This window comes from Musa acuminata, unplaced genomic scaffold, assembly GCF_036884655.1.
Source record: "Musa acuminata AAA Group cultivar baxijiao unplaced genomic scaffold, Cavendish_Baxijiao_AAA HiC_scaffold_599, whole genome shotgun sequence".
Classification (NCBI taxonomy): Eukaryota; Viridiplantae; Streptophyta; class Magnoliopsida; order Zingiberales; family Musaceae; genus Musa; species Musa acuminata.
In genome coordinates this window covers 1-22,500 of record NW_027020838.1, presented here as the reverse complement: position 1 = coordinate 22,500, position 22,500 = coordinate 1, and the positions used below count along the sequence as shown (strand labels likewise).

Below are 22,500 nucleotides of genomic sequence, written 5' to 3'. Positions count from 1 at the left end.
GATAGTGATAGGCATATTTTATCTGAACAATGAACGAAGCAATGAGTTAAGTTAAAATTAATGAGTTAAAATTGAAGAAAAGAAATTAAGTGGGGTTCTACCCCCTTTTCTGTTCTGTCGGACCAATCACTGCCTGAACTGACGGAGTCCTGTACCTCCTTTCGCTATATAAAATAGTATGGGATGGTTCATTCATGAACCATCAAATCCAAAACAAAATTCTATGGAATCATAACATAAAAGTAGAAAAGAGTGTTCAGATCTAGTCATATCATTAGATTATATTGACAATTCCAAAAAACTACTCATACTATCATCATAGTATGATGACAGTTGGGCGGATATGCCCCTATCGTCTAGTGGTTCAGGACATCTCTCTTTCAAGGAGGCAGCGGGGATTCGACTTCCCCTGGGGGTACTACGAAAGGAAGTTGATCATGGATTATCAATAAGCCTAGAAGGAATTCTTCCTGGGTCGATGCCCGAGCGGTTAATGGGGACGGACTGTAAATTCGTTGGCGATATGTCTACGCTGGTTCAAATCCAGCTCGGCCCAAAAATTCGCCGCTCCATGAATATGATATAACCAATGATATAACCAATTTGTCCCCCAGAAACAAAAATACCTGATCCGTAAAAGAGAAAGAGTCCATTTTTGTTTCTCTATCCATGTTTTTCTCATTCGTTCTGATCTTTTCTTTCTAACGATCTAGATTCATAATACTTAATCAAAGCAAAGATTATGAAAGGAAAAATCGTTTTTTCTCAATGAAAGGTTGATTATCTATTTTTGGCAATAAAATAAAATAAACACAGGTTACTAGTAATCCGTGTCACTTTCACTATAGTCCATATCTATGTGTTCTATGTGTATATGATATCAGTTAGTATATCATTCGTGTCTCTGTTACAACGCGACGAAGAAAATGTTTTTCTGAAACCATTAAGAATATGTATACCATACACCTCGCTGGGATTGTAGTTCAATTGGTCAGAGCACCGCCCTGTCAAGGCGGAAGCTGCGGGTTCGAGCCCCGTCAGTCCCGAACTAGGATCCGACCGATGAATGGAGAAATGAATTTATCTATTTTCCGTGAAAAAGGAGACAGGGGGCAAGATCTAATCCCCAGTGGAGATCCTTATTTCTTTTGTTTTTCATTTCGCATTTATCATCAGACAAATACAGGAATTTCCATTTCTTCCACTAGTGCCGAGTGATAAGGGAGAGACATAACATATATAGATTCGTACAATCGGTGGTATTCCTATATTTAGTATTTTAAGAGATACTCGTCTGACTTTCTTTTTCGATTTTCTTGATAAATGAAATAGAATAGAGTGCTCCTATTTTTACCGAGAGTACATACGCAAATTGTATTCGTTTATTGTACAATACATAATGAACTTAACATAATTACCTCGACAGAGTACTTGTCAGGTTAAACGACAACCCTTTTTAGCTTCGACTTTGTTTGTGTATCCTCAATGACTAATTGGAAACAATCTATCTCATTCTCATTTAAATTGCACACTGAATTTTTGATGTATGCCTTCCAGTCCCAATCGAAGAAAGAGATACTAATCAAATAAAAGAAAAGACCAAGCAACGTTCCTTTTTATTAAATTTGTTGGAATTATATTAGATCTTTTATACTTAACCCGTCCTTTTTCCATCTCACTTCTACTCTTTGGATCTGTGTGTGATTCATAGAATACCAGTCATATAATACCTCATAATTGTATGTACATAATTGTATGTATAAGTATAACGAAGGAGGAGTATATAAGGAAGACGGTAGGGTTATTTATAGAAAAGAAAAAGTGGAAAAGGATGAAAATTCAATGGGATTCTTTATTGGATCAGGAATCCCATTTCAGATTTAGTATGGATAAAGGATCTTCCTATGTTATACTATTCAATTCTCGACGATGAATCGATTTGATAGATCAGATATTGTTATTCATAATATTGATCCGATTCAGTATCATCAGGATGCAATTCATCCCATTGAATTTACAGGAATCAAATTTCTCATCTCTATGGGATTAGATCCCGAGTTATTGCGAAGTAAAAAAACAATGAGATTATGGAAGTAAATATTCTCGCATTTATTGCTACTGCACTGTTCATTCTAGTTCCTACTGCCTTTTTACTTATCATCTACGTAAAAACAGTCAGTCAAAATGATTAATTTGACTGAAACTTGATTTATTAGTTCTTATCAATGATTGAATAAATGAAAGAAACGGATTCAAACTCCAAGTCTTAAATGAAATGATCTGTCTGGAATCATAAGTATCTGAGATAATAAGTATCTGAGATAGTAGTATCTGAGCCGAGATAGTATGGTATAGTATTTATTATCCTATTAATGATTTTCATAGAAAGTTGTACTGTATACAGATATAGGCTTTTATATAGAGAAAGCCTATATCTAGGTCAATATACAATATGTATGTACATAGATTAGATGTATATCTAAATAGTACATCAAAATAACAGTCCAATTCTATTATTTTTTTGGCTACATTTACTTGTGTGGATTTCGATCAATTCAAAATAATTGAAGACCAACTCTTCTAATTCCTGGCTTTCTTAGAATTTATATATATATAGGTATAGGTCCCGAGATCTATCAAAGGAATCAATGGAGCAAGACAAAAAGAGTATGGGCATATTCTACTATAAATTAAATAAAAAAAAAGATAAAAGAAAACGAAACCAAAGAAAAGAATCTTTTTCTTTTTTTAGATTTCCCATCTCAAGAAGTCATTGCTTGATCTATTAACAGATGATCTGCGGAGTTCTATTCCATGATAACTTCTTCAGATTTGAAAAAGAAGTAGATTAATAGAGTAGACCTTCCCAATTTTTTATGCTTAAACATGACATGAGATGAGTCAAAAAAAGCATAAAAAAATCTCTAGGAGTCTAAAAAAAAGGTGAAATGCGCGATATGTGGATCGCTCAACGGAAGAAAGATCTAATCTTATTATGTGTAGAACCTCTTTGGACAACAACTAGTCATTTCCAATAGAAAGTATGTATTGTCGTAATCTAATATAATTAGAATAGCGGAACGGCTTTCTCTTCTCTTAGAACAGTAAAAGTAAAGAAAGAGGGAAACAAATAAAGAAAAAAAGAAAAAACCAATTTCAGATTTTTTCTTTTTGTAATATCCATAATTCTGGTAAGAGCTGGTTTATCAAAATAGAATATTTAGGAAGAATTCGGTTGGAAAAAATTTCCTATCATGCGTAGATTTAGGTTTCGAAATACAACTATAGTAATCATTCATTCTTTGATCGAATGGTTATTATTCATTATTGTATTTTCTTATTCATTACTGTATTTCAGTATAATTTTGAAACAGAGACATTCTTTTTTTAAAGCTTTGCAAAACGATCAATTAAACAATTGATAGAATTCAATTACTCAATCGATTACTCGATTAGTAGTACCCCTAGAGTCCACTCCTTCCCCATACTACGAGTGAGAGGGAAAATGTAAAGACTACCATTAAAGCAGCCCAAGCGAGACTTACTATATCCATATAAATTATGTCTCCTATCTCTATGAAGGAATTATTCCATTATTGATCAATAATCATAGTGGAATCAATGGCGCAGAGTCAAAATGGAATTCTGACTTAACTTAAGGCTATTGATGAACCAATCCAATGAATCTACTCGTAACAAGATTATAAGATTTCTGGTAGAATCGGGAAGCATTAAGCATAAATACAATACACACACCTTTTCTCGGAAAATGAAATAACAAAGGAATACTCCTATCCCAATGGAACATGTAGGAGTACTAAGACCTATTGTTTGTTACCCTTTTTCATAAGCAAAAGACATCAAAATATACCATCAAGATAGATAACTATCTATCAGATACCTCTATTTCCTATTTGATCTAAGCCTTACTGTTTTTTTTGTGAAAGAATGGGGAGACACCATCACCAGTATTACATACATTCTTTCTTTTTTTCGTAATCCCCCTATCTTACACGGGCAAAGAAATTCCTACACGGGCAAAGAAATTTTTTTGTTTCTTCAACTTTTACTTTTACTCTTTACTCAATAAGAGCCGACCAACTATCCTGATTGAATGTTTGAGTACTCAGAGACTCTCGTGAGTCTGGATACAAAGTATCTTCAGTCCTTTCCACAACTTCTAAATTGATTTCCCATCAGCCTATCCAATCGAATTCCAGACAGAGTCAGTAGACACAACGGTGGTAGTGTAAAATAATTAGGAATTCTTGATAGTCTTTCGTACAATCTCTTCTTCAATCCTAGTAGCAAAAATGGAGTGTCCTTTAGGAACCTTTGGATACCAAGATTTCCGACCTCTTACTTTCGTAGTTTTGAATCCCAGAATTTACTTTCACTATTTATTTATTCTACTTATAAAATAAATGTCCGAACCAATCATAATCATATTAAAATCATAATCAATTAATAAGTAAGGCTTACTTCATCCCTATTTGTACCGGTTTGGGCCACACCCAAAGCCCGGATTTTTAGAAAAAAATTGACTTTCTTTAAAAAAATTGACTTTCTTTATAGAACTACAGATTCTAAAAATAAAGTATCGATAGGCTTATCCTTTTGCCTCTCCTTCTCCGGGGACAGAATTCGTCGAGTTAAATCAGCAGAATAAGAAATCCCAAGTTTTTTGTTGATCAGGCGACACCCAGATTTGAACTGGGGATAAAGGATTTGCAGTCCCCCGCCTTACCACTTGGCCATGTCGCCAAACCAAATTCGATCCAAATAAGATAAAAAATAGATTTCTGGTCAAAGACTGAAAAATTCAGGGCAAATTGGAACCATTAACTATTTGTTTTGTTGTTTTGAATTAGCGAAAGGTTCTTCAATTTGTATCTCAAATTGTTGCGTTTCCTTAATGGCATAACAAAATCAAATTGATTTATGACTAATTCAGTATCAATTATTTTCAATAATCAATCTTTTTCAATTTCAATTATAACAATATAAATTATAACAATATATATGTGTATATGTAAACCTCAAAACAGAAATTGTTACACAGATACCGCTCTTATGTACATATCCCATATCCCTATAGAGAATCGTCGTGCCTTCTTTTTTCATTTTCTATATGCAATAGAAAAAATAGGAATTATGATATAGTGCGACCTGACTTCTGTTGCCACAAGTGAAATTACGATAAAAGATGTGATATGCGGACAGGTAGATAGCTATATTGGCATGCACTTAATAAATATTACTCCTATTACGCAATTCAATCATATTCTATATATTCTACTAGCAAAAAAATAATTCGAAATTTTTTTTGAACATGAAATGAAACTCAAATAAAATTAAGTATGCTAAAAAGGGAAACTCTATATTGTTCCTGTTGTACCTGTCGCAAATTCGAACTTGCGTCGAAAATGCTCTTCATTCCTCTGTCTCATTTCCGTTCATACGTATGAAATACATATATGGTATATGGAGTTGGCTAAAATTTCATGTGATTCAGTAAACAGAATATACATTCCATCATTGCTAGATCGATCCGTATGGTTCGATAAATAGTGAGCTAATAATGGGATTTTTCAATAAACAGGAAACTTAAGATTAAGATGCTCCGGAATGATGGAAATGAGGGAATGTCCACAATACCTGGATTTAGTCAGATCCAATTTGAGGGATTTTGTAGGTTCATTAATGAGGGCTTGACGGAAGAATTTCATAAGTTTCCAAAAATTGAAGATACAGATCAAGAAATTGAATTTAAATTATTTGTGGAAAGATATCAATTGGTAGAACCCTTGATAAACGAAAGAGATGCTGTGTATGAATCACTCACATATTCTTCTGAATTATATGTACCCGCGGGATTAATTTGGAAAACCGGTAGAGATATGCAAGAACAAACCGTTTTTATTGGAAACATTCCCCTAATGAATTCCCTGGGAACCTTTATAGTAAATGGAATATACAGAATTGTGATCAATCAAATATTGCAAAGTCCTGGTATTTACTACCGTTCAGAATTGGACCATAACGGAATTTCTGTCTATACCAGCACAATAATATCAGATTGGGGAGGAAGATCGGAATTAGAAATTGATAGAAAAGCAAGGATATGGGCCCGTGTAAGTAGGAAACAAAAAATATCTATTCTAATTCTATCATCAGCTATGGGTTCGAATCTAAGAGAAATTCTAGATAATGTTTGTTACCCTGAAATTTTCTTGTCTTTCCCGAATGATAAGGAGAAAAAAAAGATTGGGTCAAAAGAAAATGCTATTTTGGAATTTTATCAACAATTTGCTTGTGTAGGCGGGGATCCGGTATTTTCTGAGTCTTTATGTAAAGAATTACAAAAGAAATTTTTTCAACAAAGATGTGAATTAGGAAGGATTGGTCGACGAAATATGAACCGGAGACTGAATCTTGATATACCTCAGAACAATACATTTTTATTACCACGAGATGTATTGGCTGCTGCGGATCATTTGATCGGAATTAAATTTGGAATGGGTACACTTGACGATATGAATCACTTGAAAAATAAACGGATTCGTTCTATAGCGGATCTGTTACAGGATCAATTCGGACTGGCTCTTGTTCGTTTAGAAAATGCGGTTCGAGGAACTATATGTGGAGCAATTCGGCATAAATTGATACCGACTCCTCAAAATTTGGTAACTTCAACTTCATTAACAACCACTTATGAATCGTTTTTTGGCCTACATCCTTTATCTCAAGTTTTGGATCGAACTAATCCATTGACACAAATCGTTCATGGGCGAAAATTGAGTTATTTGGGTCCTGGAGGATTGACGGGGCGAACTGCTAGTTTTCGGATACGAGATATTCATCCTAGCCACTATGGACGTATTTGTCCAATTGACACGTCCGAAGGAATCAATGTTGGACTTATTGGATCCTTAGCCATTCATGTGAGGATTGGCCATTGGGGATCTATAGAGAGTCCATTTTATGAAATATCTGAAAGATCAAAAGAGGCACAGATAGTTTATTTATCACCAAATAGAGATGAATATTATATGGTAGCAGCGGGAAATTCTTTGGCCTTGAATCGGGGTATTCAGGAAGAACAGGTTGTTCCAGCCCGATACCGTCAAGAGTTCCTGACTATTGCATGGGAACAGATTCATCTTAGAAGTATTTTTCCCTTCCAATATTTTTCTATTGGAGCTTCCCTCATTCCTTTTATCGAGCATAATGATGCGAATCGGGCTTTAATGAGTTCTAATATGCAGCGCCAAGCAGTTCCGCTTTCTCAGTCCGAGAGGTGCATTGTTGGAACTGGACTGGAACGCCAAACGGCTCTGGATTCGGGGGTTTCCGCTATAGCCGAACACGAGGGAAAGATCATTTATACTGACCCTCACAAGATCATTTTATCAAGTAATGGGGACACTACTATAAGTATAAGTATTCCATTAGTTATCTATCAACGTTCCAACAAAAATACTTGTATGCATCAAAAACCTCAGGTTCCGCGGGGTAAATGCATTAAAAAAGGACAAATTTTAGCGGACGGTGCGGCTACAGTTGGGGGGGAACTTGCTTTAGGAAAAAACGTATTAGTAGCTTATATGCCATGGGAGGGTTACAATTCTGAAGACGCAGTACTAATTAGCGAACGTCTGGTATATGAAGATATTTATACTTCTTTTCACATCCGGAAATATGAAATTCAGACTCATGTGACAAGCCAAGGACCTGAAAGAATCACTAAGGAAATACCACATCTAGAGGCTCATTTACTCCGCAATTTAGACAGAAATGGAGTTGTGATGCTGGGATCTTGGGTAGAAACAGGTGATATTTTAGTAGGTAAATTAACACCTCAGACAGCAAACGAATCGTCGTATGCTCCAGAGGATAGATTATTACGAGCCATACTTGGAATTCAGGTATCCACTGCAAAAGAAACTTCTCTAAAACTACCTATAGGCGGAAGAGGTCGCGTTATTGATGTGAGATGGATCCGGAAAAAGGGGGGTTCCTGTTATAATTCAGAAATGATTCGTGTATATATTTCACAGAAACGTGAAATCAAAGTAGGTGATAAAGTAGCTGGAAGACATGGGAATAAGGGTATCATTTCAAAAATTTTGCCTAGACAAGATATGCCCTATTTGCAAGATGGAACACCTGTTGATATGGTCTTCAACCCATTAGGAGTACCATCACGAATGAATGTGGGGACAGATATTTGAATGCTCGCTCGGGTTAGCGGGGGATCTGCTAAAGAGACATTATAGAATAGCACCTTTTGATGAGAGATATGAGCAAGAGGCTTCGAGAAAACTAGTGTTTTCCGAATTATATGAAGCCAGTAAGCAAACAAAAAATCCATGGGTATTTGAACCCGAATATCCGGGAAAAAGCAGAATATTTGATGGAAGAACAGGAAATCCTTTTGAACAACCTGTTCTAATAGGAAAGTCCTATATTTTAAAATTAATTCATCAAGTTGATGATAAAATCCATGGACGTTCTAGTGGACATTACGCACTTGTTACACAACAACCCCTTAGAGGAAGGGCGAAGCAAGGGGGACAACGAGTAGGGGAAATGGAAGTTTGGGCTCTAGAGGGATTTGGTGTTGCTCATATTTTACAAGAGATGCTTACTTATAAATCTGATCATATTAGAGCTCGTCAAGAAGTACTTGGTGCTACGATCATTGGAGGAAGAGTATCTAACCCAGAAGATGCTCCAGAATCTTTTCGATTGCTCGTTCGAGAACTACGATCTTTAGCTCTAGAACTGAATCATTTCCTTGTATCTGAGAAGAACTTCCAGATTAATAGGAAGGAAGCTTGATCTGAATGAATCAGAATTTCTATTCTATGATTGACCGGTATAAACATCAACAACTTCGAATTGGACTAGTTTCTCCTCAACAAATAAAGGCTTGGGCCAACAAAATTTTACCTAATGGAGAGATAGTTGGAGAGGTGACAAAGCCCTATACGTTTCATTATAAGACCAATAAACCAGAAAAAGATGGATTGTTTTGTGAAAGAATCTCTGGGCCCATAAAAAGTGGAATTTGTGCTTGTGGAAATTATCGAGTGATTGGAGCTGAAAAAGAAGACCCGAAATTTTGTGAACAATGCGGGGTGGAATTTGTTGATTCTCGGATACGAAGATATCAAATGGGATACATCAAACTCGCATGTCCAGTGACTCATGTGTGGTATTTGAAACGTCTTCCTAGTTATATCGCGAATCTTTTAGATAAACCCCTTAAGGAATTAGAAGGCCTAGTATACTGCGATGTGTGATTTGATCAAAATTTTCGTTTTACAGATTCGGACTGAGAAACTGTCATCCCATTCAATCCGATTGGGGTGCCCCCGGCTCTGACATGTGTTTTGGGAGAAGTAAAAGTAACACGAAACTCAGAATTATAGGTGTATTCAATACTTCCAAATGCAAGGGGAATTGATCCATGGTCGATTCCGTATAAATAGGAATTGCTAGTTATACCTCGTGAAAAAACACTTTTTTGTGGAATCAGCTATTCCATTTCTTTATAGAGAGATTCCGTTTAAGCAAGCAAATATAGTATGGTTACAGAAGTCTATCTATCGCATATATGCTTCAAGGGGCATCATGGGATAACCATCGAGGTGAGTAGGGACCTAAAGGATCGAATAGAACGATATATAGACAAGTAAATCCCTTACGAGTCCCAAAGTATTCTTTTAAGGGGATTCATCATTTGACGGGAAGTAGACTACTCAAAAATCCTACATTTTTATTTTGTCATAAGTAATTCGGAAAATGAAAGTAAAAAAAGAAGAATGAATCGTTGGTCCTTAGTGGGAACTTGAGTAAGGAGTAGTTCTTTGTTTGTAGGGTTTTTCGAACAAACTTTTTAAATAAGAAAGAATCCCCTTTTTGAGGTAACTACTTGAGCCGGATGAAAGGAAACCTTCACGTCCGATTTTAAAAGGGGGAATCCAATCCTACAGGAACCTATCTCGATTTTTCTTTTGCTAGGCCCATAGCGAAAAAACCTACTTTCTTACGATTACGAGGTTTATTCGAATATGAAATCCAATCTCGGAAATACAGCATACCACTTTTTTTTACTACCCAAGGCTTCGAGACATTTCGAAATCGAGAAATCTCTACAGGAGCAGGTGCTATCAGAGAACAATTAGCCGATTCAGATTTGCGAATTATTACGGGTAATTCATTAGTAGAATGGAAGGAATTAGGGGAGGAGGGGTCCACTGGAAATGAATGGGAAGATAGAAAAATTAGAAGAAGAAAGGATTTTTTGGTTAGACGCATGGAATTAGCTAAACATTTTATTCGAACAAATGTAGAACCAGAATGGATGGTTTTGTGCTTATTACCAGTTCTTCCTCCCGAGTTGAGACCAATCATTCAGATAGATGGGGGTAAACTAATGAGTTCGGATATTAATGAACTCTATAGACGAGTTATCTATCGGAATAATACTCTTACCGATCTATTAGCAACAAGTAGATCTACGCCAGGGGAATTAGTAATGTGTCAGGAGAAATTGGTACAAGAGGCCGTGGATACACTTCTTGATAATGGGATCCGTGGACAACCAATGAGGGATGGTCATAATAAAGTTTACAAGTCATTTTCAGATGTAATTGAAGGCAAAGAGGGAAGATTTCGTGAGACTCTGCTTGGTAAACGTGTCGATTATTCGGGACGTTCCGTCATTGTCGTGGGTCCTTCGCTTTCATTACATCAGTGTGGATTACCTCGAGAAATAGCAATAGAGCTTTTCCAAACATTTGTAATTCGTGGTCTAATCAGACAACATGTTGCTTCTAACATAGGAATTGCTAAAAGTAAAATTCGGGAAAAAGAACCCATTGTATGGGAAATACTTCAAGAAGTTATGCGGGGGCATCCTGTATTATTGAATAGAGCACCCACCCTGCACAGATTAGGCATACAGGCGTTCCAACCCTTTTTAGTGGAGGGACGCGCTATTTGTTTACATCCATTAGTTTGTAAGGGTTTCAATGCAGACTTTGATGGGGATCAAATGGCTGTTCATGTACCTTTATCTTTGGAAGCTCAAGCGGAGGCTCGTTTACTTATGTTTTCTCATATGAATCTCTTGTCTCCAGCTATTGGGGATCCTATTTCCGTACCAACTCAAGATATGCTTATCGGACTCTATTTATTAACGATCGGGAATCGTCGAGGTATTTGTGCAAATAGGTATAATCCATATAGATATAGTTGCGGAAACTACCAAAATAAAAAGGTTGACAATAAAAAAAATGACTATAGGTATACGGAAAAGAAAGAACCCTATTTTTCTAGTTCCTATGATGCACTTGGAGCTTATCAACAGAAACGAATTAGTTTAGATAGTCCTTTGTGGCTCCGATGGAGACTAGATCAACGTGTCATTGGCTCAAGAGAAGTTCCCATCGAAGTTCAATATGAATCTTTGGGTACTTATCATGAGATTTATGGGCACTATCTAATAGAAGGAAGTGTAACAAAGGAAATCCGTTGTATATACATTCGAACTACTCTTGGTCATATTTCTTTTTATCGGGAAATAGAAGAAGCCATACAGGGGTTTTGTCGAGCCTACTCATACGCTATCTAAACTAAGAAATCAGATTAGGCGATGTTCGTGCCCATGGGAATTCGGGTCTCCCCAATTTCACTGGTATCATAATTTCTGAATTTCTGCGTGAATCAAGATTGAGATTGAGGAAAGGAAGTTTTCGAATCACTAACTCAGGTCCATTGTCGAATCCTACTTAGCAGAATAAATATAAGAGGTACTGTACTTATGGCAGAACGGGCCGATCTGGTCTTTCACAATAAAGTGATAAATGGAACTGTTATGAAACGACTTATTAGCAGGTTAATAGATCATTTCGGAATGGCATATACATCACATATCTTGGATCAAGTAAAGACTTTGGGTTTCCAACAAGCCACTGCTACATCTATTTCATTAGGAATTGATGATCTTTTAACAATCCCTTCTAAGGGATGGTTAGTCCAAGACGCTGAACAACAAAGTTTTATTTTGGATAAACACCATCATTATGGGAATGTACACGCGGTAGAAAAATTACGTCAATCCATTGAGATATGGTATGCTACAAGTGAATATTTGAGACAAGAAATGAATCCTAATTTTCGGATGACTGATCCTTCTAATCCAGTATATCTAATGTCCTTTTCGGGAGCTAGGGGAAATGCATCTCAGATACACCAATTAGTAGGTATGAGAGGATTAATGTCGGATCCCCAAGGACAAATGATTGATTTACCCATTCAAAGCAATTTACGTGAAGGACTTTCTTTGACAGAATATATAATTTCCTGTTATGGAGCCCGCAAAGGAGTTGTAGATACTGCTGTACGAACATCAGATGCTGGATACCTCACACGTAGACTTGTTGAAGTAGTTCAACATATTATTGTACGTAGAACAGATTGTGGCACTATCCGAGGTATTTCCGTGAGTCCTCGAAATGGGATGACGGAAAAAATTTTTGTCCAAACACTAATTGGTCGTGTATTAGCGGACGATATATATATCGGTCTACGATGCCTTGCCACTCGAAATCAAGATATTGGGATTGGACTTGTCAATCGATTCATAACCTTTCGAGCACAACCAATATATATTCGAACCCCCTTTACTTGCAGGAGTACATCTTGGATCTGCCAATTATGTTATGGTCGGAGTCCTACTCATGGCGACCTGGTCGAATTGGGAGAAGCTGTAGGTATTATTGCGGGTCAATCAATTGGGGAACCAGGAACTCAACTAACATTAAGAACTTTTCATACCGGTGGAGTATTCACAGGCGGTACTGCCGAGCATGTACGAGCTCCTTCTAATGGAAAAATAAAATTCAATGAGGATTTGGTTCATCCCACACGTACCCGTCATGGGCATCCTGCTTTTCTATGTTCTATAGACTTGTATGTAACTATTGAGAGTCGGGATATTCTACATAATGTAAATATTCCACCAAAAAGTTTTATTTTAGTTCAAAATAATCAATATGTAGAATCAGAACAAGTGATTGCTGAGATTCGTGCTGGAACGTCCACTTTTCATTTTAAAGAGAAGGTACGAAAACATATTTATTCTGAATCAGAGGGAGAAATGCACTGGAGTACCGATGTCCACCATGCACCTGAATATACATATGGTAATGTTCATCTATTATCAAAAACGAGTCATTTATGGATATTAGCGGGAGGTCCGTGCAGATCCAGTATAGTGTCTTTTTCGCTCCACAAGGATCAAGATCAAATGAATGTTTATTCTTTTTCTGTCGAAGAAAGATATATCTCTGACCTATCAATGACTAATGGTCGAATAAGACATAAATTGTTGGATACTTCTGGTAAAAAAGATAAGAAAATTATTGACTATTCAATAAGACCTGATCAAACGATGTCTAATGGTCATTTGAATTTCATATATCCTTCTATTATCCAAGGGAATTCTTATTTCTTGGCGAAAAAGCGAAGAAATAGATTCATCATCCCATTACAATACAATCAAGAACGAGAGAAAGAACTAATACCCTGTTTTGGTATTTCGATCGAAATACCAAAACAGGGTATTTTACGTAGAAATAGTATTCTTGCTTATTTTGATGATCCACGATACAGAAGAAGCAATTCAGGAATTACTAAATATGGAACCGTAGAGGTCAATTCAATCATAAAAAAAGAGGATTTGATTGAGTATCGAGGACCAAAAGAATTTAGTCCGAAATACCAAACGAAAGTAGATCGGTTTTTTTTCATTCTCGAAGAAGTGCATATCTTACCCGGATCTTCGTTGATAATGGTCCGGAACAATAGTATCATTGGAGTAGATACACAACTCGCTTTAAATACAAGAAGTCGAGTAGGCGGATTAGTCCGAGTGGAGAGAAAAAAAAAAAATATTGAACTAAAAATATTTTCCGGAGATATTTATTTTCCTGGAGAGGCAGATAAGATATCCAGGCACAGCGGCATTTTGATACCACCGGAAACAGAAAAAAAAATTTCTAAGGAATCAAAAAAATGGAAAAATTGGATCTATGTCCAACGGATCACACCTACCAAGAAAAAGTATTTTGTTTTGGTTCGACCCGTAGTCACATATGAAATAGCTGATGGCATAAATTTAGCAACACTTTTTCCTCAAGATCTCCTGCGGGAAAAGGATAATGTCCAACTTAGAGTTGTCAATTATATCCTTCATGGAAATGGCAAGTCAATTCGAGGAATTTCTCACACAAGTATTCAATTAGTTCGGACTTGCTTAGTATTGAATTGGGATCAAGAGCAAAAAGGTTCTCCGGAAGAGGTTCACGCTTCCTTTGTTGAGGTAAGAACAAATGATCTGATTCGAGATTTCATAAGAATTGAGTTAGTCAAGTCCACTATTTCGTATACCGGAAAAAGATATGATAGGGCAAGTTCCGGATTGATTTCCGATAATGGATTAGATCGCACAAATATCAATCCTTTTTTTTACAAGGCCAGGATTCAATCACTTACCCAACATCAAGGTACTATTGGTACATTGTTAAATCGAAATAAGGAATGCCAATCTTTGATAATTTTGTCATCATCCAATTGTTTTCGAATTGGCCCATTCAATGGTTCAAAATATAACAATATGACAAAAGAATCGGATCCCATAATCCCAATTAAGGATTTGCTGGGTCCCTTAGGCACTATTGTACCTAAAATAGCAAATTTCTATTCATCTTACCATTTAATAACTTATAATCAGATCTTGTTAAAGAAATATTTGCTACTTGACAATTTTCAACAGACTTTCCAAGTACTTCAAGTACTTAAATACTGTTTAATAGATGAAAATAGGAGGATTTATAACCCCGATCCATGCAGTAACATCATTTTGAATCCATTCCATTTGAATTGGCACTTTCTCCATCACGATTATTGGGAAGAGACATCTAAAAAAATTCGTCTTGGACAATTTTTTTGTGAAAATGTATGTCTATTCAAATACGAACCACACGTAGAAAAATCTGGTCAGATCATAATTGTTCATGTTGACTCCTTAGTTATAAGATCGGCTAAGCCCTATTTGGCCACTCCAGGAGCTACTGTTCATGGCCATTATGGAGAAATCTTTTACGAAGGAGATACATTAGTTACATTTATATATGAAAAATCGAGATCTGGTGACATAACGCAAGGTCTTCCAAAAGTGGAACAAATCTTAGAAGTACGTTCTATTGATTCAATATCGATGAACCTCGAAAGGAGAGTTGAAGGTTGGAACGAAGGTATACCAAAAATTCTTGGAATCCCCTGGGGATTCTTGATTCAAGCGGAGCTAACCATAGTTCAAAGTCGTATCTCTTTGGTTAATAAAATCCAAAAGGTTTATCGATCCCAGGGGGTACAGATCCATAATAGACATATAGAGATTATTGTACGTCAAGTAACATCAAAAGTGTTGGTTTCAGAAGATGGAATGTCTAATGTTTTTTCACCTGGGGAATTAATCGGATTGTTGCGAGCGGAACGAGCGGGGCGCGCTTTGGACGAAGCGATCTCTTATCGGGCAATCCTATTGGGAATAACGAGGGCATCTTTGAATACTCAAAGTTTCATATCCGAAGCAAGTTTTCAAGAAACCGCTCGAGTTTTAGCAAAAGCTGCTCTACGAGGTCGTATTGATTGGTTGAAAGGCCTGAAAGAGAACGTTGTTCTGGGTGGGATTATACCCGTTGGTACCGGATTCAAAAAATTAGTGCACCGTTCAAGGCAAGACAAGAACATTTATTTGGAAATCAAAAGAAAGAATCTATTCGATTTGGAAATGAGAGATATTTTGTTACACCATAGAGAATTATTTTGTTCTTACGTCCCATTTCCATGAGACATCAGAACAATCGTTTACGCGATTTCATGATTCCTAAGAGCAGATTCTTTTACTTTAACTATCTTTTCACTTTTAACTATCTGTCTTTTAACTTAACTATCTGGTCCGAGTATTGATTTGGTAAAAAAAAAATAAGTAATTAAAAGACATTAATGGTTTGTACCGTGTATCAACGGTTAATTCCCGGTAGAAGGTTCCATCGGAACAATTATTTATTTCAAAGTACCTCGTCTCTTTGTTAAAAAAATAAAAAAGAAAAAACAAAAAGGAAGTGTGGGGAAAAATGACAAGAAGATATTGGAACATCAATTTGGAAGAGATGATGGAGGCCGGAGTTCATTTTGGTCATGGTACTAAGAAATGGAATCCTAGAATGGCCCCTTACATCTCTGCAAAGCGTAAAGGTATTCATATTACAAATCTCACTAGAACGGCTCGTTTTTTATCAGAAGCCTGTGATTTAGTTTTTGATGCAGCAAGTAGGGGAAAAAACTTCTTAATTGTTGGTACCAAAAATAAAGCAGCGGATTCAGTAGCATCAGCTGCAATAAGGGCCCGGTGTCATTATGTTAATAAAAAATGGCTCGGTGGTATGTTAACGAATTGGTCTACTACGGAAACGAGACTTCAAAAGTTCAGGGATTTAAGAGCAGAACAAAAGATGGGGAAACTCAACCGTCTTCCCAAAAGAGATGCCGCAATGTTGAAGAGAAAATTATCTGCCTTGCAAACATATCTCGGCGGTATCAAATATATGACGGGATTGCCTGATATTGTGATCATCGTTGATCAGCAAGAAGAATATATGGCTCTTCGAGAATGTGTAATTTTAGGGATTCCGACGATTTGTTTAATCGATACAAATTGTGACCCCGATCTCGCAGATATTTCGATCCCAGCCAATGATGACGCTATAGCTTCAATCCGATTGGTTCTTAACAAATTAGTATCCGCAATTTGTGAGGGCCGTTGTAGCTATATAAGAAATCGTTGATTATGATTAAGAATAATTAGTTAATTATTTGGGGATTTTATAGATTTATTGGATCGGTTACTATTCTTGAATTAAAAAAAAGAAAAAACAAAATGGAAATGTGGGCATATTGATAATATGTTATGATGTTATGTGATTTCTTGGTATCCTATGTAATTTCTTGATATCCTAAATATACGATTGATGAATACAATTAGTGATTCAAGTTGGTGAGTTGAGAAAGAGATGGTTGAATCAAAATAATTTATTTTTTGAAGTTCAATTTTTGTTAGAGGACCATATGAATGTTATACCATGTTCCATTAAAACACTCAAGGGGTTATACGATATATCGGGTGTAGAAGTAGGCCAACATTTCTATTGGCAAATAGGAGGTTTACAAGTCCATGCCCAAGTACTTATCACTTCTTGGGTAGTAATTGCTATCTTATTAGGTTCGGTGATCCTAGCTGTTCGGAATCCACAAACCATTCCGACCGGCGGTCAGAATTTCTTCGAATATGTCCTTGAATTTATTCGAGACTTGAGCAAAACCCAGATTGGAGAAGAATATGGTCCTTGGGTTCCCTTTATTGGAACTATGTTCCTATTTATTTTTGTTTCTAACTGGTCAGGTGCTCTTTTACCTTGGAAAATTATACAGTTACCTCATGGGGAGTTAGCTGCGCCCACGAATGATATAAATACTACTGTTGCTTTAGCTTTACTCACGTCAGTCGCATATTTTTATGCGGGTCTTAGCAAAAAAGGATTGGGTTATTTTGGGAAATACATTCAACCAACTCCAATACTTTTACCAATTAACATCCTAGAAGATTTCACAAAACCCTTATCTCTTAGTTTTCGACTTTTCGGGAATATATTGGCTGATGAATTAGTAGTTGTCGTTCTTGTTTCTTTAGTCCCTTCAGTAGTTCCTATACCTGTCATGTTTCTTGGATTATTTACAAGTGGTATTCAAGCTCTTATTTTTGCAACGTTAGCTGCGGCTTATATAGGTGAATCCATGGAGGGTCATCATTGACTAGCTTTCAAAATAGTCTTTTTATTATTATTTTTTATTATTATTATTAAGTAAGTTTATCCCAATTCATGCGTGGTTCAAGATAATCCAATTGGTTGGGGAACATAATAACGTATTACTATATGACTTAGAGTTTTAGGAGAAAAGATGGACGGTATTACAGAATTGTAAAAAAAAAAAGAAGGGTTGGGGAGGTTATACTAGATGTATGTAATGTCTATAAGCTCGGACCCCGTCTATGTTTCTAGGAATGATTCTAGAATCCGATTTAATCTAAAAAAAATGCGGGTGGTTTACGTTATGGAAGAAACAAATATATATGTCATATTAGAATGACATTAGATATTCATTAGTTATATAAGGCTATCCCTATCATCCTATATAACATCACTATATTACATAATTACATGCTATTACTTAATTACATGCTATTACTTAATTACATACTATTACTATTTTTATAATCATAACTTCTACTCTGTAATCATAATATAATCCTATACATAATATAAAATATAATCCTATACATAATATAATCCTATAATGATAATATAATATAATAATAATATTAATATAATAATAATATAATAAATATAATAATAAATAATAATAAATAAATAAATAAATATAAGTAAATAAATATAAGTAATAAAATAAGTATTAGTTAACATTAATAATTAGTTTAATAGTTAATATTAATATAAGTATTAATATTCATATGTAAAATATCTAAGTATCAATTAAGTATTAGTTAATATAATCATTTATAATTATATTATCGATAATTATTAGTATTAATTATTACTATATATTGATATTGGTACTACTACATACTTTTATATTACTACATATTGATATATTGATATTGATTTGTATTGGTATTAATTTGATTGATATTGATTGCAGCTCACACTGCATTTAGTCACACTCCATTTAGACGGATTTCAATATCAGTCCTTCTATTTTGTCTGTGATTGTGGATTGAATGAACAAAGAGATGAACTCAAGAATGGTGTAGTAAAGAACGAAGAATTAAATGAAAGAGTGGTTCGAAACAAAGAAATACAATAGTTAGAACTGTATGCATATGGATTTACAAAAACTCCATTATGGGTAAAAACGAGATAGTTGTGACGATTCAGTTCAGTAATTTAGTAATATTATCATTTCAATTCGGAGTTTTTAGTTACTTCGGACCGCTGGATCTTAATGATAAAATGAGTAATAATTCATTGGTTGATTGTATCATTAACCATTTCTTTTTTTTTGTGCGAGGAACTTACCATGAATCCACTGATTTCTGCCGCTTCCGTTATTGCTGCTGGATTGGCCGTGGGGCTTGCTTCTATTGGACCTGGAGTTGGTCAAGGTACTGCTGCAGGCCAAGCTGTAGAAGGTATTGCGAGACAACCAGAAGCAGAGGGTAAAATACGAGGTACTTTATTGCTTAGTCTAGCTTTTATGGAAGCTTTAACAATTTACGGACTGGTCGTGGCGTTAGCGCTTTTATTTGCGAATCCTTTTGTTTAATCCTAGAAATAAATAGAAAAAAGTACCTTACATACTTTTTTCTTATTTTATTAACTTTAACTTGGAATTGCCCTTTGCTTCTTCGAATTATATTTACACTTTACTTATAAATTACTTATTTGTTGAGACAATACGCCAGGAAGGGCTGATTTGAGGATGAGGAATTACCAGATTCGCTTGCTTTCTTCCTTTCTGTCCTTAGCTTAGTACAATAGAAAACTTTTTTACTTTCATTGTTCGAAGCGTTTCAACAAACGAAATAGTTATCAATTGATATGAGATCTAAGACCTAAGTAAAGTATCTTATTGGAAACTTCTTGAAAACTTAAAAAATAATAAATTTCAAACAAATGATTTAATCTATTGCCATTAAATAAAGTGGAAATGAAATTAATAAAAAGAAATCGATCAAAAAAAGGCGAGTGAAGTGATACAAAAAGAACTCTGTTCTTTGTTAGTCCTATCCATAAGAGAGGGGAGCATATGAAAAATGTAATCGATTCTTTCGTTTCCTTGGGTCACTGGCCATCCGCCGGGAGTTTCGGGTTTAATACCGATATTTTAGCAACAAATCCAATAAATCTAAGTGTAGTGCTTGGTGTATTGATTTATTTTGGAAAGGGAGTGTGTGCGAGTTGTGTATTTCAAGAATAGGTTGGATCCATCCAGCTGCACTTTATTTATGGTATTTATAGGAGAAATAGGAAAAAGGTGCACGATCTCGACGAATTACTTCTGAATAAATTAAGAAATCATATGTAAGAACCATAGCATTTCGTGACTTATTGGTAAATCCACTTTGATTCTCTATCAACCAATAATGTGAGACCATTAACATGGTTAAAGCTAAATTGTTTAAAGTCCAGGTAAAACATGGTACTCTTTCTACCACTTCTACCACTACGTTAGTAACGAAATGGTTAAAAAAAAAATAGTTGGTAATTTATTTGATTTGATATAGAACACTCATATCGATAAAAGAATTTGAACCATTTACTAGAAAAATGAGCACTTTGCTTTTTTTATCTAATGCCGAAATGACGACCTATGTATAAAAAAAGAGGAATTTTTGGACTTGAAGAAACAAATAAAAAATATAATAATTATTATTTTCATTTTTTTAAAATGAAAAATGAAATAGAATTCTAAAAATGAAAATGATAAATAAAATACAAAACAAATATAAATAAAATACAAATAAAGAAACAACTTTGCTGACAATTCTAGATTTTTGTCTGGTCTAGTCGGAAGAGTCCTCCTGATATTCTGGTCTTGTATCAGTTTTGACATCTTTGAATACAAACAGAAAAGAGAGGGTAGGCTCATTACATTAAAAAAGATATGGGAATACCCACACCATAAATAAAACATTAAAAAAGATATGGGAATACCCACACCATAAATAAAATAAATAATTGAGCGTGAGAGCCAAATGAATCGAAAGATTCATGTTTGGTTCGGGAAGAGATCATGGAAGTTTTGAAATTAATGATAAGATAATCTACTTTCATTAAATGATTTATTAGATAATCGAAAACAGAGGATTTTGAATACTATTCGAAATTCGGAAGAATTACGTAAAGGGGCCATTGAGCAGCTCGAAAGAGCCCGGGCTCGCTTACGTAAAGTGGAAATGGAAGCAGATGAGTATCGAATGAATGGATACTCTGAAATAGAACGAGAAAAACAAAATTTGATTAATGCCACTAGTAATAGTTTGGAACAATTAGAAAATTACAAAAATGAAACCCTTCAGTTTGAACAACAAAGAGCGATTAATCAGGTCCGACAACGAGTTTTCCAACAAGCCTTACAAGGAGCTCTAGGAACTCTGAATAGTTGCTTGAATAGCGAGTTACATTTCCGTACGATCCGTGCTAATATTGGCATTCTCGGGGCCATGCAAGAAATAACTGATTAGCCCTTCTTTTTTTAGTTATAGTTTAGGCATTATTTTTATCTTTTCCTTCCTAAAAAGAATAAAGAAACACTAATGGTAACCCTTCGAGCCGACGAAATTAGTAATATTATTCGTGAGCGTATTGAACAATATAGTAGAGAAATAAAGATTGTGAATACCGGTACCGTACTTCAAGTAGGCGACGGAATTGCTCGTGTTCATGGTCTTGATGAAGTAATGGCAGGTGAATTAGTAGAGTTTCAAGAGGGTACAATAGGCATTGCTCTGAATTTGGAATCAAATAATGTTGGCGTTGTATTAATGGGTGATGGTTTGATGATACAAGAGGGAAGTTCCGTAAAAGCAACAGGACGAATTGCTCAGATACCTGTGAGTGAGGGTTATTTGGGTCGTGTTATAAATGCTCTGGCTAAACCTATTGATGGGAGAGGTGAAATTTCAGCTTCTGAATCTCGGTTAATTGAATCTCCTGCCCCAGGTATTATTTCTAGACGTTCTGTATATGAGCCTCTTCAAACGGGGCTTATTGCCATTGATTCGATGATCCCTATAGGACGCGGTCAGCGAGAATTAATTATTGGGGACAGACAGACCGGCAAAACAGCCGTAGCCACAGATACGATTCTCAATCAAAAAGGTCAAAATGTAATATGTGTTTATGTAGCTATTGGTCAAAAAGCATCTTCTGTGGCTCAGGTAGTGACTACTTTCCGGGAAAAGGGGGCGATGGAATATACTATTGTGGTAGCCGAAACGGCGGATTCACCTGCTACATTACAATACCTCGCTCCTTATACGGGAGCGGCTCTGGCTGAGTTTTTTATGTATCGTGGACAACATACTTTAATAATTTATGATGATCTCTCCAAACAGGCACAAGCTTATCGCCAAATGTCTCTTCTATTAAGAAGACCTCCCGGTCGTGAAGCTTATCCAGGAGATGTTTTTTATTTGCATTCACGACTTTTGGAAAGAGCCGCTAAATCAAATTCTAGTTTAGGTGAAGGAAGTATGACCGCTTTACCGATAGTTGAGACTCAATCTGGAGACGTTTCAGCTTATATTCCTACTAATGTAATTTCCATTACAGATGGACAAAT

At 35.5% G+C, this 22,500-nt stretch overlaps 5 protein-coding genes and 1 non-coding gene across 6 annotated transcripts in view; 5 read left to right on the top strand and 1 right to left on the bottom strand.

Annotated features, from left to right (window-relative positions):
• LOC135662228 (photosystem I P700 chlorophyll a apoprotein A2) overlaps nt 1–2,717 on the top strand; it is an 11,519-nt gene extending 8,802 nt beyond the window's left edge. Inside the window, exon 1 of the mRNA XM_065176622.1 lies at nt 1–2,717. This exon is cut by the window's left edge and continues 8,802 nt beyond it. The gene's annotated coding sequence lies outside the window, so the exon portion shown is untranslated.
• A 1,754-nt stretch (nt 2,718–4,471) lies between these two features.
• LOC135662225 (DNA-directed RNA polymerase subunit beta-like) lies at nt 4,472–8,949 on the top strand. Its single transcript, XM_065176619.1, is given in 2 exon segments — nt 4,472–8,219; nt 8,221–8,949. Coding segments are annotated over 2 exon segments (3,225 nt in total). The 5' UTR covers nt 4,472–5,618; the 3' UTR covers nt 8,845–8,949.
• Nucleotides 4,694–4,764, bottom strand: TRNAC-GCA (transfer RNA cysteine (anticodon GCA)). Its single transcript has one exon. It is a non-coding gene; the product is annotated as a tRNA-Cys (tRNA).
• Nucleotides 8,699–16,203, top strand: LOC135662226 (DNA-directed RNA polymerase subunit beta'). Its single transcript, XM_065176620.1, has 2 exons — nt 8,699–9,302; nt 10,016–16,203. The coding sequence occupies exons 1-2, from the start codon at nt 8,850–8,852 to the stop codon at nt 11,642–11,644; spliced, it is 2,082 nt and encodes a 693-aa protein (XP_065032692.1). The 5' UTR covers nt 8,699–8,849; the 3' UTR covers nt 11,645–16,203.
• A 334-nt stretch (nt 16,204–16,537) lies between these two features.
• On the top strand, nt 16,538–21,113 carry LOC135662227 (ATP synthase subunit a, chloroplastic). The gene has a single exon (XM_065176621.1). The coding sequence runs from the start codon at nt 17,206–17,208 to the stop codon at nt 17,947–17,949; it is 744 nt and encodes a 247-aa protein (XP_065032693.1). The 5' UTR covers nt 16,538–17,205; the 3' UTR covers nt 17,950–21,113.
• On the top strand, nt 20,659–22,495 carry LOC135662224 (ATP synthase subunit alpha, chloroplastic; the record flags this gene model as incomplete). The annotated part of the gene is made up of 1 exon (XM_065176618.1): nt 20,659–22,495. A coding segment is annotated over exon 1 (1,023 nt), but the record flags the coding sequence as incomplete, so codon positions are not given.
• Between the last annotated feature and the right edge of the window lie 5 nt (nt 22,496–22,500).

What these genes read in the sequence shown, in the direction of transcription:
- LOC135662227 (XM_065176621.1), top strand. Translation starts at nt 17,206, where the DNA reads ATGAATGTTATACCATGTTCCATTAAAACACTCAAGGGGTTATACGAT.
- LOC135662226 (XM_065176620.1), top strand. Translation starts at nt 8,850, where the DNA reads ATGAATCAGAATTTCTATTCTATGATTGACCGGTATAAACATCAACAA. An exon ending in AAGGCCTAGTATACTGCGAT is followed by an intron (nt 9,303 to 10,015) that starts GTGTGATTTGAT and finishes ACCTATCTCGAT; the next exon opens with TTTTCTTTTGCTAGGCCCAT.